Source organism: Enhydra lutris, unplaced genomic scaffold, assembly GCF_002288905.1.
Source record: "Enhydra lutris kenyoni isolate GAN:26980312 unplaced genomic scaffold, ASM228890v2 scaffoldscaffold58, whole genome shotgun sequence".
In the NCBI taxonomy this organism is placed as follows: domain Eukaryota; kingdom Metazoa; phylum Chordata; class Mammalia; order Carnivora; family Mustelidae; genus Enhydra; species Enhydra lutris.
The window spans coordinates 5,672,504-5,691,650 of NW_019154142.1; the positions used below are offsets into that span (position 1 = coordinate 5,672,504).

Sequence of the window (19,147 nt, forward strand, 5' to 3'; positions counted from 1 at the left end):
GTTTTCCGTTGGTTTACAGCTTATAAATTAAGGATCCCTGTGTTAAACTAAGCTCTTTTAAGGACGAAATTGTCTCTTCTATCTCCGTGTTCCTAACATTTGTATCCCTAACATTAGATGAATAAATGAATGACTTTATACCTGCCTTTTCTTACCCTTGGGACTTGGGGTGCTTTCCTTATCTGCTGAAGGAGCTGTGTCTCTGGAAGTGTCTCCGACACCTCCCCACACCCAAAAGTTAGGGGCTTTTTTCTGTGTTCTGTGGCTTTTACCTTATATTATAGTAAGGGATGCCCCTTGCTGACCTCCTACCCTGTATGTGGAATTCTGCGAGGTTCTTTGCTCACTGTCTCCTTTTCTTACAAATTCTTTTTGAAGCAGTTATTTTTATCCCTATTTTACAGGTGAGGAAATTGATACCAAGGCCTCAAAGTAAATGGAATAAAGATTTGGACTTATTTATTAAATTGCTTTTCATATTTCTTTAGATGTCTCTTTCTCCCTCTGTTAAAAACTCATCAATGGCAGAGACCTTGTTCAATCATTTTTATATACCCAGGGTCTGGTACAATGTCTGGTACATATTAGACCCTTTCAGTCAATTTGGTTTAAAGATATATGTGAGTAAATGAATATATACAAAACAATTCTTTTTTATTATATTTTTGTAGACATTAAAGTTCTTAGTTTATTATCGAGACTTAAAAGTTTCGATTTTTTTTCTTAAACATTATAGAATCTTCTAGGACAGGAATTTTGTGTTTTACTTTTTGGTGCCTTCAGAAGGTCATACATCTGCCTGGCACAGGGTGAGCCCTCATTAAATGCTTGTTGATTTAACAGGTAATGTATTGGCATACCTTGGAAAAGTGCAATATTACTCAGATATAAACTAGTGAGATTAATGAATTCATTTAATAAATATTTATTACCTCTGTCTCAGGAACTGTCTCAATAGAACTTACTGTTGAACTAGATTTAACCTACACAGTATCCTTGGGTCTAAAATGTCTTAATTTAGGAAGACTACCAATTTTTTTTATTCAAAGGTGCACATAATAATGACTCACCTTTATATCATGATAGGTTGCCTAAACTTCTCCCTGGCTTATTTACTAGATAGAATTTTCTCTTTTTTTTCTCCTTTTATAATGGATTATTTTTGCTTATTCTTTTCAGTAAGAGAAATGTGTATGACTAGAGAAAATACAGTGATTTTAGATTTATGATGCTTTTTTGAGAAAATAGAACAAGAAGATATTTTATCTCATAAATTTTCAGGATCTGTGTTTTGGGTCTGTCTGAGACTGGTCTTCAGTTGGGTTTATGAAGACTTTTAGATTCTGCCATTTGGCCTGAAAAATCAGTTCTAGTATAGAGTTTATGAATGCTGATTCAAAAGAGGTATTATTTGTATATACTTTAACATCATAATGTTCTCTAACCTCAACAACAGGGCAGGTATGGATAAAGCAGATTGAGTATTTCCATTTTAGGCACAAGACACCTACGAAGTGGCAGATATCTATTTAAAATCAGATATCCCAGGGTTTATGTTGTGTTCCCACTGTGTCTCAGTTGGTCACTTTAGGGTTTAAAGTATAAACTAGTTCCAAATAAATGCCAAATTTCAGGACAGCACTTTTAAAATGTCAAATTGTTTGGTATTTATCTCTGATCACATTAAATTTTATGGCATATGTTTCATTTTTGCCTAGGTAAATATGCTGAAGATATATTTGGAGAATTGTTCAATGAAGCACATAGTTTTTCCTTCAGAGTTAACTCATTACAGGAACGTGTGGACCGTTTATCTGTTAGTGTTACACAGCTTGACCCTAAAGAGGAAGAATGTAAGTTTATTCGTATTATATTTTCTTTCACATGTATCCTAGGTTTGGTGAGATGAGCATTTAATTTAAGAACAGTATTAAACACGAGTTTATTACAAGTCTTTTTTACCCATGGCCTTTGATGTATATGTTGCAATAAATTATGGGGTACGTTAGAGAAGGATTCAGAATCTAAAAGCTGAACTGCTTAATTTGTTACCATTTTGGGGGTGTTGGAAAGAAGACATTTTCAAAGTTACTTATATAACTAGATCTATAATCTATATAATCTATAATCTAAAATCTGTAATCTAGATTTTTAAACTCAGAGTTCACATGAAATAACATTATGAATATGATACAAAATTACAGAGTGTAATACCAGTATTTTTGTTTTCTAAATTACTATTAAATAATTTAAGTAATGGTGAGAACTAGGAATATAATTTAGAAACTGTGTAAAAAATGATCTTTTAAACAAAGATCTATATAATTATATTTAATTACATTTACAAATACTGTGTTGACTTACTGTGTTACATAAAACTGTTTAAATATCAAATGTCATGTTGGCAGCTGGAAGGGCTTTTAGCACGGTGGCATGTTAATAAGACAAATGGTAAATGAGAGCAGTTGAAGATGTAAAAGTGCTTATTAATGGGGCACCTGGGTGGCACAGTTGGTTAAGCATCTGACTCTTGGTTTCGGCTCAGGTCATTGTCTCAGGGTCCTGTGATCGAGTCTAGTGTTGAGCTCCATGCTTCGTGCAGAGTCTGCTTAGAGTTTCTCTCTCTTCCTCCCTTTGCCCCTCCCCGCTGCTTGCTCTCTCTCAAATAAATAAATCAATCTTTTTTTTTTTTTAACTGCTTATTACTTTATACATTCTTTACATCCTTGACTAAGAAAGGTTTGGGAGATTAAACACTAGTTTCCATCCTGGTTATATACTTACGGTAAATAAGTGGGTTGGGGTAGTGGCAAGAATTGATCTATTTTGATTATAGAAAAGGGGCCATATCTGACAGGAGCCAGAGAACAGTGTGTGGTGTTAGGGCTAAAGGGATCAGCCTCGGAGGCAGACAGATCGGGGTTTTCTCTTCTGGCTCCATTGCTTATTAACCATTTTGCCTTAGGCCAGTTTTATCATGTTTCCTAGCCTTGGTTTTCTTATGTTTAAAATGGAGTAATAATTTCTTTCTCGTTGAATTGTTTGCAAAAATTAAGTGAAATAAACATTAGTGAGAACATCAAGCACATATAGTCTGTTCTCATTAAATACCTCTTGTATCACTCTTTTTAGCGATAGTGAGAAAAAAAATTTTTCCTTCTCTGAATTTTATTTTGGTGTTTTTGAGTGTGTTACAAATCATGCATGAGTGGAGTTGCTGGAAAGACAGTCGTGGTGTAGCCATCCAGAGCCACATTGCTCCAGCCAGTCCATAGATCCAGACGCTCACGCTGAGTGAATTTTACTTGTGAGGATGATAAAGATACTGTTTTAGGGAGAAGAATTAAGAATTGTGTAGTACTGGCCTTGCTATGGTATTTACCTACATACTTAAACCCATATTAAATATTTAAGAAATCACCTACTTTCTTAACATCAGAAAATCATTCTAAGAATTAAGAATGTACAAATTTGGTACATTTCTTATTTTAACATGCTGCATAGTCCAAAAGAAAATGAGTAAATGAAGTTATTTTAGATTATCATGTATGTGATGGAGCTCTGCTAGTTACTGGAGATACTGATGTAGGAGACAGGGTCAGTCTTCAAGAGCTTATAGCTATATAGAGATCCTTAGAGTATAAGATAAGTAATAAGTGAAATAGATGATGATATAGATTGCCTGACACTTGAAAATATTTTCTTTATGGTAAACTTTGTTTTAAGTTTAAAGTGTATGTATAATATTTATAGTCTAGATAGCATAGACGTCAACAGTATGTTTAGCCAAGAATGCCACTGAGGACTAAGTAATTCTTTCACTGTTGTTGGTGTAAGCTAAATAAAAGTAAGAAGGGGAAATGGGAAAAAAGATTATTTAAAAAAAGGGAAGAAGAAAAATGTGGGTTAGTGGGGGCTGGGGATGGCAAGCAGGAAAAAGATGTTTGATGGGAAATGTACATGATGCTTCAGGCTATCATTAGAGCCTTTTGAGCCTTAGAAATCACAGGTGCCTTCAAACTTACCTGGTTGGAACAACACTGTGATATAATGGTAGAGCATTTAAAATGTGCTTCCTGATTCACAGGCCTCTACAGTCACAACTTCCTGAGCTGTGCTAACTCTTAAATATGGTATGTGAATTTGTGTACTATGTTAAATCCACTTAGAAAAAGAAATAAAATAGATTTTTGATTTTTGTTTTAGTATCTTTGCAAGATATAACAATGAGGAAAGCTTTCCGAAGTTCCACAATTCAAGATCAGCAGCTCTTTGACCGCAAGACTTTGCCTATTCCGTTACAGGAGACGTATGATGTTTGCGAACAGCCTCCACCTCTCAATATACTCACTCCTTACAGGTCAGTGGGGTAATAAATGTGAAGGCTGGTGATTTAGCGCAGACTTTCAATCCAGATCAGTAGCACTCTACCCTTAAACGCTGAATCCCCGAACATTTTTTATGTCACTGAGCGTTTCACCAACACATAGAACCCTCCTCATCTACCACCTTTAGAAAACTTTTGCTTTATACACTAGGTGGGTTCCCAAGGTTCTGGCATACAAAAGACAAAACTTACTCAAGGAAGTTGTTTGAAAAGTATTATTAATCAAAGCCAATGGCAAACTTATTAATACAAAGGGGCAAAGAGTTACTGTCTTTTTAATGTAATAGCTGGTCAGGTGAAAAATAAAAAATGAAGAGCTCAAAATTCCACCACATTAACAAAATGTAGAAATATCATTTTTGTTTGCTTATGCCTACTCTTGATCTATATGCATTAAGTTTTTACAAAATGCATGTGTAGTATCTTTTAAAGATGTTTTGTACCATTTAAAATAAAATCTGGAATTCCTCAGGCTTTCTTAGGGGGTACTTTCACATAATTTGTTCAATTGGTAATATACACAACACATTTCCTGAATAAAATGGTATTCAGATACTTATCTGAAACTGTTTTGTCAGTATGCAAGTCATTGGCTAAAAATAACTGTTGCTACTAGAATAAGTTTTAAAGGATATTTTTGGGGTTTGGTGAGATAACAAGCAAATTAGAGTAATTGGCAGAAACCTGTGTAATTTCTCTATTCTAATGATATTATTGTCTTTTCAGGCTTTTATCTTTGGCAGAACCTTTTGTAACTATTGGAATTTCCCAAAGGACTTTTAGAAAAGTTGGTATTCAGCACAAGTTAGGGATGAAAATCGTCCAGCTGTTCTTCAGATTAGTAACACCAACTCTGAAAAACACCTGGTTTTCCATTTTCCTTAGTTTTTTTTGTCTGATTCGTGAGAAATATTTTATTGATGCAGCATTCTAATTTATTTTGTCAGTATTTTTATGCATGCTGTATTTCATTAATGTAAGAGAAAAGCATTTTAGTAAAATTATTCTGATTGCCTCTCTAAGTCTTACTGGTATATGTTTTAATTGATATTTTTACATTTCAGAGATGATGGTAAAGAAGGTTTGAAGTTTTATACCAACCCTTCATATTTCTTTGATCTATGGAAAGAAAAGATGTTGCAAGATACAGAGGATAAGAGGAAGGAAAAGAGGAAACAGAAGGTATTATAAGAGATTCAAAAAATTAAAGTTAGTTTTCATGTATTTGTGTTTTGTTGCATGCAGGGAACTTGACTAGGCTTGTATGTTGACAGTTTTATACTGAAGTCTTTATAACCACACAGGAAGATCACAGTCTAATGGGGGAACAGATGAACAAGCAGTATTATAACGTGGTGTAAGTGCCATACCAGAGGTATGCATGGAGGGTTCAGGTAGCACAAAATGGCACCTGCTTTAGCCAGAGGACAGGGTTGGTAAACACTTCCAACAAAGCTTATAATACTGTAGAACAAATAGGAATTAAGTGGGCCAGGGAAGAGAAGGGCATTCTGGTAAGAAGGGACAAAGGAATATTGTGCAGATGTTGGCAAAGTAGATTAAGCTATATTTTCTTACCACAGATCATATCATAAATGTTTTGGAAAGATTATATTCTCACTAAATTCCTATTATCTGTCTGCTATGTTGCTATTTTCTACTTTGTAACAAAATGTTCTTGGATCTGCTTTATTATATGTTGATAATAACGAAATAAAGAAGGAGGCAAAATTGGGATTTAGGCAAAATTATGAAGGAGGCAAAATCTGTTTCTTATCATCCCTCTGTTTCTCCTGTAACTATCTCTCCTCTCCCCTTTTCTCCATAATGCCTTCGTGTTATTATTTTCTGTACTAGACAGTATCCCAGCATTCTAGCCAGAGTTTACAGACTGGTGACTGGCAGCTCAGATTATGCCTGCAGTCAGTGGTTTGTTTGACAAACAGTGGTTTTAAAATCCTTGGGGTGGAAAGCCTTGAATGGACATGCCTGTTTTTTCATTGCAATCCCCATCTTACACCTGATTTTCTTCATTCATGTATGTGATCTGCTTCGCCCCTTTGGGCATTTGACTTTGTTACACCAACTTTTGACCTCTCTCTGCTTTCTCCCACAATTTGAATCATTCTGTGTTTTATTTTTTGAATACCCTGTTTCTGTTGAGTGACACGTTGTTATGGGTTAATTGAATAATTGTATTGGCTAGCTAATTGGTCACTTTCCAGATTACATAGCCTTAATAAATTTTAAGGTTTTGGTTAGAGTTAGTGCCATTATTGGTAGAAATTTCACTCATTATAGCAAAAACTAGTAGATTTGGGAGGAGAGTTGGTGAATCTTTTTTCATCTGAAAGGACTTTCTGACCTCAAATTTTATTATTTAGGCATACTACTTTTTTAATTAATTATTTTATTAACATATAATGTATTATTTGCCTCAGGGGTACAGGTCTGAATCGTCAGGCTTACACGCTTCATAGCACTCACCATAGCACATACCCTCCCCAATGTCCATAACCCAACTACCCTCTCCATAACCCCCCTCCCTCCAGCAACCCTCAGTTTGTTTTGTGAGATTAAGAGTCTCTTATGGTTTGTCTCCCTCCTGATCCCATCTTTTTAGGCATACTGTTTTTATCTGATGCATCAGTTAAAATTAGAGGTAAAAGAAACGTGACCAGAAACTGGGATTGCAAGCAAGCTAGTTAAGATTTAATTCTGAATGTACAAATGAACTGTCTCTGTGTTACTTTAACTTTATTATGATGGCATTGTCTTTTTCAGTATTAATGTTAGAATTTTATTTTGATTGTTAATAACATCTTTTTAAAAACTTAGTACTTCAGCATTTGGCTTTGTTTCAATACATCTGTTATAGCAGAAAAATCTAGATCGTCCTCATGAACCAGAAAAAGTGCCAAGAGCACCTCATGACAGGCGGAGAGAATGGCAGAAACTGGCCCAAGGTCCAGAGCTGGCTGAAGATGATGCTAATCTCTTACATAAGCATATTGAAGTTGCTAATGGCCCAGCCTCTCATTTTGAAACAAGGTTTCTTTTCTTTTGTTTGTTTTTTAACAAAATTAATGATAAAATACTGGCTTTGTTTCTGATATCTATGCCTCTAAGTCTTAGGTCCTGAATTGTTGAACCAGCAGGCCCTGCTTCAGCTATAGAAATAATTTTGAAACCCTGACTTTTGTGAGCCTACTAAAGTCTGGTCTTGGGCAGGTCATTTTCATACCTGGATTTTAGTTTTATCATCTATAGAAAGAGGTGGTTGGAATAGATGATCTTTAGGGTTGTTTAAGCTTTCATATGAAGTCTCAGTGCTCTCTCTCAATATTTCAGGCAGTCTGCTAGAATTTCATAATAGAGGAATGGGGTCTGGAATTTTTTTGAAATATTACTGTTTCACTACATATAAAATAGGAGCTGAGAAAGGGTAATATTTTGTTCCTTTTCTTTCTCCTGACTCCCTTTCTATGCCACATCTCCCACCTCAGTCACATCAGGACTTTTAAACAGAATTACTCATCCCCTTTTGCAGAACTATAGAATAGGTCTTCCTTTCTCAGTCACCATGGCCCCATCTAAGTAACATGCTATCCTAACTAAACATTATACTAGCATATCTCTGTAAAGGAATTTGTTAACTTTAGTTGAATGAGTATAGTCATTATTATATATATATTGTAGTTATTTTTGAATGGAAAAGAGTTTCAAGTTTTCTTTGGAATAATACATGTAAATTATTAGGCTAATATCTTTGCCAAGTTTAGAAGTAACGTACATGTAAGATACTATTAATATACGCATTGAAAGAAAAAGGCCTAAAGAATTGAGATTTATTTGAAAAAGCAATCTATAGATAAACATTTTTTCTTCTGCTGTTAAGTAATTATGGTATTACCTTACTTACCCAGTAGTGTAAGTTCAGTACAGTTAATCCTTGAACAACGAGGAAGTTAGGGATACCAATTCCTTGTGCAGTCAGAAATCCACATGTGACTTTTGACTCCCCCAAAAGCTTCAGTACTGATAGCCTCCTGTTGACCGGGAGCCTTACTGAGAACATAAATAGTCATTTAACACGTATTTTGTATGTTATGTGTATTATATACTGTACTTTTATAATACAGTAAGCCACAGAAAAAAATGTTAAGAAAATTATAAAGAGAGGTACCTGGGTGGCCCAGTTCTTAAGCGTCTGCCTTCAGCTTGGGTCGTGATCCCAGGGACCTGGGATCAAGCCCCACATTGGGCTCCCTGCTCTGCAGGAAGACTCCTTCTCCCTTTCCCACTCCCCCTGCTTGTTTTTCCTCTCTTGCTGTGTCTTTCTCTGTCAAATAAATAAATAAAATCTTAAGAAAAAAAAAAGGAAAATCATAAAATACATCAACAGTGCTGTACTGTAAAAAAAAAAAAAAAACCCTCATATAAGTGGGCATGCTCAGTTCAAAACTGTGTTCATAGTTGTATTTTCTAACTCACTTTGTGTACATTCATCCCCAGCATGCACTACAATCAGTAAATATTTATAAATCTAAAGTTCTGCTTAAATCTGATCTTAAGTCATGTGTTGCTTTGTTACTCAGTTATTTTCTGAGTACCCTGCCACCTTTGAAAACACCAAAAAGACAAAACAATGTAGTTTGCCATCTCTGTGGTATCATGGAGGCCTTTCTCACTAATACAGACATTTAGAAGTCATTTAAGTTTAAGAGAGCAACAAGATATCCTGATGGTAGAAAATTCCAGTTTTCATATTCTGGCTTTTTGTCATTGACATCATATTTTGAAGGAAAAAAATGAAATAGAGGCAGATAGCTTTGAACACAATTTGCCGAAAGTTAATTACTTTCTTGCTTATAAGATTCTATATGTAATACTTTCTATCCTTGTGAATTGAATTAGTATTATATTATAATATAGTAAAATAACTACAAGGAAAGGTTACATTGTGAGCAGCATTCTTTGTTTTAAAAGTAATAATAAATTTCTGAAGTTTCTTAGTAGTGGTTAAAATATTAACAATCAAAAGATACATGTTAAATATCTCCTGTAGAGCACTGTACTGCACCTGTAATTCAAGAAAAACACACTAATACTGTATTTTTTTTTTTTTTTTTTTTTTAGACCTCAGACATATGTGGACCATATGGATGGATCTTACTCACTTTCTGCCTTGCCATTTAGTCAGATGAGTGAGCTTCTGACTAGAGCTGAGGAAAGGGTCTTAGTCAGACCACACGAACCTCCTCCACCTCCACCAATGCATGGAGCAGGGGATGCCAAACCCATACCCACCTGTATCAGGTATGCTGGGATGGGCAGGTGATACTTGTTCTCAGGGGCTGGGAACCTTTTTCTTGAAGGATCAGTTAGTCAATATTTTAGGCTTTGTGGGCATTCGTTCTCTGTCACAGCTACTCAGCTCTGCCATTGGTGACTATACATAAATAAATGCCTGTTTGTGTTTTCAATGAAACCTTACTTGTAAAAACAGCAGTTCAGATTTGACTGTGGAACGTCATTTGCCAGCCTCTGATAAAAGCTGACGTGTTCTCTCGGGGAAAATTTAGTGAATGAGAATTTACTTTAAAGGTTAAAGTGTGTTTCATTTTATTATAGCTTTATTATCAAGCCTATAATGTGCAGTATATTAATAAAAATGAAAAATTTTTGGAATGTGATAAGGGACTAAGAAATGGGAACCAAAGAATGTGATTCTAAGTGTTAATTTGGTATTATGGGGAACACTCTGAGAATTTGAGAGAAAAGAGGCAATAATCTTTCAGTAAAGTGATTTTGAAGTTTAATTTTATCCATTGTTATCCAGCTTATAAAATTTTTAATAGGTAAATAGAGACCAGCTTTATAATTTTCAGTTAAAAAAAACCAGCCTTCTATCACTGAGTTATTTGATGTTCCATCCTCAGGAAGGAAGAGAGCCATAAATTTCCTTCTGTGGCTTATAATTAGTTGTTATTGATTTAACTGAAATGACATATGATGAGTCTTAATAGCTTCAGTATCAATGCAGCATTGTAATGGCCACAAGTATTGCTGCAAATATTGTCATATGATAAATGTTGAGTCATTATAAAGACTCCTATCACAGCATAAAATTGAGTATTTTATTTATCAAAGTAAGCATAAAATGCTTGAGTGCATATGACAGGTGCATGGAAGGATGAGACCATTTAGAATATTACAAACGAAAGCACCACCTCTTAATTTTCTTGTTGGTGTTTTCCCTTCATCCTAAATACTGAAGAATTTTTAATTTCTTTAGGAACATGTTAATGCGTCTGCCCTGATATAATTACTGGTAGTCATATCTTTCCTGTGGTTAGTTCTTTCTCTTTTAATAACTTGCTAGGATTTCTTTATCATTTCAGTTCTGCTACAGGTTTGATAGAAAATCGCCCTCAGTCACCAGCTACAGGCAGGACACCTGTGTTTGTGAGCCCCACCCCCCCACCTCCTCCACCACCTCTTCCATCTGCCTTGTCAACTTCTTCATTAAGAGCTTCAATGACTTCAACTCCTCCCCCGCCAGTACCTCCCCCACCTCCACCTCCAGCCACTGCTTTGCAAGCTCCAGCAGTACCTCCACCTCCAGCTCCTCTCCAGATTGCCCCTGGAGTTCTCCACCCAGCTCCTCCTCCGATCGCACCTCCTCTAGTACAGCCCTCTCCTCCAGTAGCTAGAGCGGCCCCAGTATGCGAGACTGTACCAGTTCATCCACTCCCGCAAGGTGAAGTCCAGGGGCTGCCTCCACCCCCACCACCGCCTCCTCTGCCTCCACCTGGCATTCGACCATCATCACCTGTCACAGTCGCAGCTCTTACTCATCCTCCCTCTGGGCTACATCCAGCTCCATCTACTGCCCCAGGTCCCCATGTTCCATTAATGCCTCCATCTCCTCCATCACAAGTTATACCTGCTTCTGAGCCAAAGCGTCATCCATCAACTCTACCTGTTATCAGTGACGCCAGGAGTGTACTTCTGGAAGCAATACGAAAAGGTAATTTCCTTGTGGCCTTTAAAAGCATTGCTATGGTATCCTTAGAATCTTCCTAAATATTTGACAGAATAATGTTTTCCTCACTTAAAAAATTTTAAGTATCTTTGCACACATGGTTCTTAGAAAGGAAAGCTGTGTTCAACGTGTATTTTAAATCATTTTCCAGAAAATAAATCACATTTAATTATTTTATTTTCATACTTTAGTAGGGATTCTTAAAATGTTCATTAAATAATGAGAAATTGAAAGAGTCAGACTTACAAGTTATAGAAAATTTAGTTAAAACCCTTTATATTATGTTTAATGTGTATATTAACTCCTTTAAAAACGGTGTTTTCTTCAGTGTTAAGGCTGTCCATTTGGTGTATCAGTGACACTTGCTCTACCAGATGCCTTTATGGGATTAAAGTTCCTCCCTTAGTTCCTCCCTTTTAACAAAGGAAAAGCATCTCATACTCATTTATTTATTCAGCCTGCATTTCCTAGGCACCTACTATAAGCCAGGCACCAGCAGCAGAGAATGAATAATACTGCCTTTCCCTCAAGCACTGGAGAGAATAAAGCCCAGAAGATACACTCAACAACATTTATTTGACCACCGGTTGACTTTTTTGGGGGAGGTGCTGAGTAGGGAGGCACAGTAGACCATCATGGCTAAATAAGCTGTAGATAATTCACCGGGATAGCTGCTAAGTTTGACCAGTTAGTTTTACAGATAATGAAAGAATTAATTGACCAAATTAATACGATTCTAAATATGATCCCTTCAAATTCTTTTTAATAGATCTTGCTTTCCATTTTCCAGTTAGTATTTCTCACATGTACTTGATTTTATTCCAGAAAGATTAATAATATGTAGTATATAGTATTTTGGTTTACAATGAATGCTTTGGTTTTTCTGTACCAGGTATTCAGCTACGCAAAGTAGAAGAGCAGCGTGAACAGGAAGCTAAACACGAACGCATTGAAAATGACGTTGCCACCATCCTGTCTCGCCGTATTGCTGTGGAATATAGTGATTCAGAAGATGATTCAGAATTTGATGAAGTAGATTGGTTGGAGTAAGAAAAATTCATTGATAAATATTACAAAACTGAATGCAAATGTCCTTTGTGGTGCTTGTTCTTTGAAAATGTTTGGTCATTCCAGTGTTTTGCTTTCTTTTCCTTATGATAAATAACCCTTTTCCTCCATAATTTTTGATTTCTAAGAAAAATACTAGCATACATTTCAAACTAAATGTTTTACAGTGGCTTATCTTTTTTTATTTTTCCCTGAAAAGATAATTTGGTCAAATAAACCACTAAGTATTAAGCATGGACAGCTGTTGTTAGAGTAGCAGATTCAGTTTTTTGATATATCTTAATTGTGCACTTTGTGAATTTTAATTTAAAGAAAGCAACTGAGATTGAAATCTTGAGGGCAGCTGTATTTATCAATGAGCCTTACTCCATTCCTGATGTTTTAAAAGAAGAAACACTGCCTTGATTATATGAATACACTCAGAAAGTATGTTTAGCTAGTAGTATTGAATTCTCTTAAAGGAATGCTTGAATTTTTTTTAATTATTGTTTTACTGTTTTTAAATACTTGCCTTATTTGAATGTTTAGCAGTACCCCCTTCCCACTTATATATTGTGTGGTACGATTTTGCTTGCCTATAAGAGTTTAAAAAATTTCCATGTGAAATACTCTGACATAAACATACATGTAACTTACATTAACTGTTAAGAATAACAGTCTGATTTAATAAATGGTTCATTTTAAAGGTTCATGGGTGTTGCTCTTTGAATAAAACTATTTCTGATAATTTATCAAATATATAAAAAGTAGGATTTTAATACATACATAGTAGGCAAAAAACTTTAAAATCACTTAAACTATATAATTTCTTCTTAATTACACAGATTCATGTTGTCTAGTATGTAAGGTAGCTTTTATATCATTTTTCAAAATCAGTATTTTTCAACTCCTTAGGCTCTTAGATTAAAATCTCAATTTGCTGTCTAATTTCAACACACTATGACTTGACACCTTAACAGCATTCTTGAAATTATATTTTGCAGTGATAGTGTTGTTAATGTTTACCCAATCCAGATTTAAGGCTGGAGGGAAAGCAGTATTAATATTAGATTGTTTAATGTGAAGTTCTCTAGTTGGACTGTAAAAGTATCTGCAGTCCTCATCCTTTTACAGTACAATCTCCAGCTCCTCCCATCAAGAGATGGGTTCTTTTCCCACCCACCTTGGATCTGATTGTTCCTGAGACCTGTTCTGGCCAATAGCATTGTCTCAGGTTAAGCTCAAGGTACCCTGCTAGAAGATCAGAAACCTCATACAGAGGGCTGTGCCAAGTGAGACCATCTTACACCAGCCGAGTACAAGCTCACCCGCTGGCCGGCTATAAACTGATGAGCAAAGCTAGCTAAGATTAGCCCAGCTCAGGAGAATTGTTCAACTGACCTATACATTTATGAGCAAAAAAGTAATGCTTATTGTCTTACACCTGAGTCTTGAGATGGATTATTTCACACAGCATTAGTCCACAATAATAGAGAGCTGTTAGATGAGGTCATTGGTTACTTGATAATTGGGGGTTATTTAGGTAAATAACTAATGACCCGTACTCTGTGGAGTAAGAATGAGGAACTAAGTGGCAAACTATCATGGCAATAGTTTGGACATAAAAAAAATTTCCTTATAGCTCTAATTAACAAAAGATGTGCTTTGTTCTTTTGGGTAGCTTTGCCTAGAACAGGAGATTAGATAGTGGGGGCACCTGTGTGGTTCAGTCAGGTAAGTGTCTGACTCTTAGTTTCGGCTCAGGTCATGATTTCCGGCTCGGGCTCTGTGCTGAGCGTGGAGCCTGCTTAAGATTCTCCCTCTGCCCCTCCACCCGCCTGCTCACATGTGTTCGTTCTCTCTCTCTCTCTCTCTCTCTCTCTCTCTTAAAAAAAAAAAAGAGATTGGATAGTGATTTGAGGTTTCTTTCAACTTTACAAAAATATGTCAAATTCAACTCAAGAAAATATGACACAATTTAAAGTTTATCTTCCTAAGTGTGTAGAAGACAGTGGCAGTATATAATTTTTATAAAGCTCAGTTGTGACCAGTAACCAAAATGCAATGGTACTGGCATTGAAGTAGTTAAAGGTAATAATAAAGGAAATAGTTGGGAATTTCTTAATAATAGAAGTGGATCTGTTTTAAAGCCTGGCAGTACATATCCTAAATAGCTCATGAGATTATTTTGTTTTTCAGAACATTTCTGAAAGATAAGAAAGTGCCAGTAGAAAGCAAAATAACCTTTCAGTCTAGATAATTCAGCTTAATTTGGTGAGAGAATTTTAGAACAATCATTCAGTGGTCAATTTTAATACCTAAGAAGAATGAAAGTTACTGGACAATTATTGTCTCCTTATGAATTAGATCGCTATTTGTGGAGCCTAGAGGCAGGAAAAATGAATTGTATATCATGGAGGAATAATTAGCTTCACTTTTTTGGTCAAAATTGTTACCCATTTACCTCCGTATTGCCAAATTCAACAAATACTTTTTAGTCCTTAAGTTATTTGATCTTTAGTCTGTGACCTTTAGTCTGTAAAAAATACATACAGAATATATTCTGTGTATATTTTTCATTTTCACTCCACTGTTCCTTGAAGCTGTCTCTGGCTTTTTTGTGTGTGATGCTGAAAGGGAACTTCCCAATCATGGTAAGATGGAAGAGGAAGGGAATATTTAGATACGGTGGAGTTTAGGATGATACTCAGTCATTACAGAGGGAGAGTGTGTCTATAACTTTTTCTAAGGAATATTTGTAAGCTCCGTATTTTTAAGTAATCTTAAGCTAGAACCACTGCTTTCCATTTATTTAGGCAGATGAGATGACTTCTGAAACATTTTCATGTTATAAATATTTATTAAAAGACAATTAAGGAAAATGTTCATTTGGATTGTGTTCTGTAAATTATGAAATACCTTTTATTTCCACTTTCAGAAAGCCCTACCCTTCCTTCAACATCCATCTCACATCCCATATTCTCATGCAGTCTTCTCAGATCACCACAACTGGAGTTAATATGTATTCCTTTTCAATTTCTCTAGTTCTTTTATTATAAGCTTTCTTCAAGTACACTTAAATGCCATTTTGCAATACAGTTATTCCCTATTTGAGCTTGCAAATAGGTTACTCACAAGAGAGCAGGGGCCTCATCTTAAATAGGCAACTCATAATTATCTCTTGTAAACAGATTCAGAAATACCTTTGTTTCTTCTGTCCACTAGAGCTCTTAAAATCGTATCTTCCTAGGCACTGCTCTTACATAGAAAAATTTCCTCCACTAATCTCAGTAACACAGTTGAGCCTAAGCCAGTCCTAACTTCATCAAAACCGTGAGTGTGTGTAATTTAAGAAATAGAAAGCATAAGATTGACTCTTCTGGCCAAAAGTTTTACTAATATTAGCGAAGTCTTTTCTTAAGGCAGAGACCAAAATTGATAGTGTTTTTATTTAATGGGAATACCATGAATTACTTTCAAAAGCTCTAACTTTGCCCTTTGTAAACATATTACTGCTCTTTATTTTTTCATTTTCACTCTACTGTATTTACCTTGACCCCAGCTTTTTTTTTTTATTAACATGTAATGTATTATTTATTTCAGGGGGTACAGGTCTGTGAATCATCATCAGTCTTACACAATTCACAGCACTCACTATAGCCCATACCCTCCCCAGTTTCCATCACCCGACCCCAGCTATTTTTAAAACTACCTTACCTCCCTAAAAATACTGAAGCAGGTATAAAATAAATTACTTAAAGCTCCTAAATAGTTTAAGAAATTCCTTTTTGGAATTCATGATCTATGTAGTGTCTACATAGTAAAAAAATGTAAATTAACCAATGCAGGATATTAATCTTGCAGTATCAGAATTTGAAGATGGCTTTGCTCCGTTGAAATAATGAAAATGAAATATCAAAGTATGATATTTCTGAGTTGTATCTTTTAACTTTAATTAATAAGCTAATCATCTTACTAAAGCCAAACAGTGCATAGGAGACCCTTATAATACAAAGAATAAGTCTTTTCCTCCCTTTATTCATTGCTGTACGAAGAACAAATTTACTTATGTTCTCCATGACTTGGCTGTAGAATGCATCAGTAATCTCTTGCCTTTCAAGCCTGACAGCCAGGCTCTGAATAAAGAATGAATACCAGCCCTGAATGAACATTTCAGGCACTTTTTTTTTTTTTTTAACAGACTAGTTATCAATACCTTTTTCTCATTATTGTAAGGCCAGCTGCTCTGACTTTTTTCCCTTTAGACAAAAAATTTAAACCTCTGACCACGTATTGAAGTCCTCTTTCTCAGGATATTTATAGTTTCTCCTCTTTCTTACTATAGGTAAATTTGCTTAGTGGTAATGATTTTGAATATTTTATAGTATCTGTATAAATATGTTCCTTATGTATATGTGTGTGTTATACTCAAAGATTTCTTAATAAATTTCTTATTTATCCATCCTGCCTTTAGGCTAGCTTTTTCCGTGCTACTCTTTTGATGTAGGACAGTGATGTCTCCAGGGGTAATAAAATTTCCCATCCATCTTTTTGGCCTGGAAACAACATAAAAGACATAAGAACCATCAAATCACAATATATCTTCTATTGTAATAGCTTCCACTATAACTTAAAAGTATCTCTTTTATTCTTACCTTTGAAATCCATGAAATGTTACACTTCAAACTTTAAAGGAAATCTATAGGAACTGTATCTAGACCATTCCAAATGAAGGAGCACATCTCCTATCATTAATGCTTTATTTTTATTTTTTTTTAAATTTTATATTTATGATATTTCTTTTCACTTGTTTAATAGACGTTTTTGATGCCTAGAGTTACTTTGCTGGGTATTGGGGCCACAGCAGTGAATAGACAGAGCCCTACTTTCTGAGCATACAGATAAATTAACAAAGAACAATGAGTGTTATGTTAGGGGAGCACATAGCACAGAGACCAAACCTACTCCAGGAAGTCAAGAAAGGCCTCCCAAAGGAAATGACATTTAAATACGAGGAAGACCTAGGCAGATAAATATTATAAATATATAGTAAATATAAATAAATAAGGTGAGGGTAAACAGTCTACCAGGCAAATGAAATAGGTATATAAATGTCTGGGAATGCTTAATGCAAAGCATGCATGGATGGAGTAGTAAAACTAGAAATAAATGAGAAAGAGCAAATCATGAGAGAGTTAGGAGCCATATTAAGGAGTTTGCATTTATTTCGTGGACAGTAAAATTGAAGAAGTGACCTATCAGAATAGCATATTGGAAAGATCATTGGCAGCTGCAATGTGGTAAATAAATTAGAGACTAGTCAGCTTGGAGGTCAAGAGTTCAGTCAGGCTTTGTAAGAGATGACTAACAATATTTAGGGATGGTGGTGAGAGAGGAGATATATGATGAGATAGATTCGAGAGAAATTCAGGATGTGGAATACACTGGATTTGGTAATTAGAGAGGAGTTGAGGATAACTTCAGAGTCCTGGCTTATAGACCGTTAGAGATGAGCAGTTTGGGACATAAGGTAGGGAAAGGATCACCTACATGGTTGGAGGGAAGAATTAGTCTTGGATTTGTAAAGGGAAAGCTCTTTGCAGGAAGGAAAGGATAGATGGGTAAGCCGTTAGATTTAAAGGTCTGGTCCCAAAAAGTTGAGAAAGTTTCCTTCTAATGGGATGTTTCCTCTTTGAAGTAGATGGCAGTGCTACTGAGGGTGACTGGGGAGATGTGAAGAATGTCAACAGTTTTAAGAAAAAAGTCCTTTAAAATGACTTTTAATGAAATAGTCATTATGATAAATGGGAGAGCTTTCCAGGGAAATAGGAAATTGTCAGACCATATTAAAAACGTTGAGATTGGTGCATGAATTTATAGAGGCTCCAGGCTATAAAAGGAAGTTGCCAGAAGGAAACCATTGGATTCTTCCAGCTTCGGGTTTTGATTGTACTGTGCGATGGAAGGACAAACTCTAGGAAAGATTGACTGATCTCCTTGCTATCTCAACCCCATGATTGAGCTCCCATGTTGGAGTTCTGCTCTATTTTTCCATAATGCTAGTTTGATCTCCTTTTCTCATTAAGTACATTCATAGGCTCTTCTAGATTGTCAAATCATGCAGCTGAGTCTTCTCTTGTTTTGAGACTTTATATTCCACCTTCCCTATGCGCAACATCATTGTGGTTTTCTTTTCTTATGAGGCTCCTCCTTTCTATCCTGTCAGGTCTCCAGAATTCCTTCTCTGTTCCCATTTTAACGTGCTCAGCTCCCCTTTATTCTGTTAACTTTCAGATCTAGAAATCATCTTCTCAGGATTCTGTCAAAGATAATTCTGCCACAAAGGTTATGTAATTCAAAACAAAGAAGTAGCAAGGGATTTGACTTTTTATCTATCCCTTTCAAGTCCAAGCTGTCTCATCTGCCTCATTTACTTGGTCGGCGGGAATCCACTTTCCTTTGAGGATACTTCCCTCAGCTCAAAAAATAAATTCTATGCTTGATTCTATTGATTTTGTTTTTTGGAGCATATAAGATGAGGCCAAACTTTTACATTTGATTCTTGGATTGGTTAATAGCCAACCATCTCAGAAATGTCTGGCATAGGGTCTCAGTGAAACAATCTAGATAATTCAATGTGAACTGCTTACCATTATAAAAAAAAA

General features: G+C 35.5%; 1 protein-coding gene across 1 annotated transcript in view; it reads left to right on the forward strand.

Annotated features, from left to right (window-relative positions):
* The window catches only part of LOC111158284 (WAS protein family member 1), a 60,424-nt gene extending 47,236 nt beyond the window's left edge, over window positions 1-13,188 (forward strand). Inside the window, exons 3-9 of the mRNA XM_022520218.1 lie at window positions 1,719-1,853; window positions 4,207-4,360; window positions 5,452-5,569; window positions 7,266-7,438; window positions 9,527-9,706; window positions 10,792-11,420; window positions 12,328-13,188. Coding sequence (XP_022375926.1) covers window positions 1,719-1,853; window positions 4,207-4,360; window positions 5,452-5,569; window positions 7,266-7,438; window positions 9,527-9,706; window positions 10,792-11,420; window positions 12,328-12,485 — 1,547 coding nt within the window. The 3' untranslated portion in view covers window positions 12,486-13,188. The remainder of the gene's footprint in view (window positions 1-1,718; window positions 1,854-4,206; window positions 4,361-5,451; window positions 5,570-7,265; window positions 7,439-9,526; window positions 9,707-10,791; window positions 11,421-12,327) is intronic.
* Window positions 13,189-19,147: the final 5,959 nt, after the last annotated feature.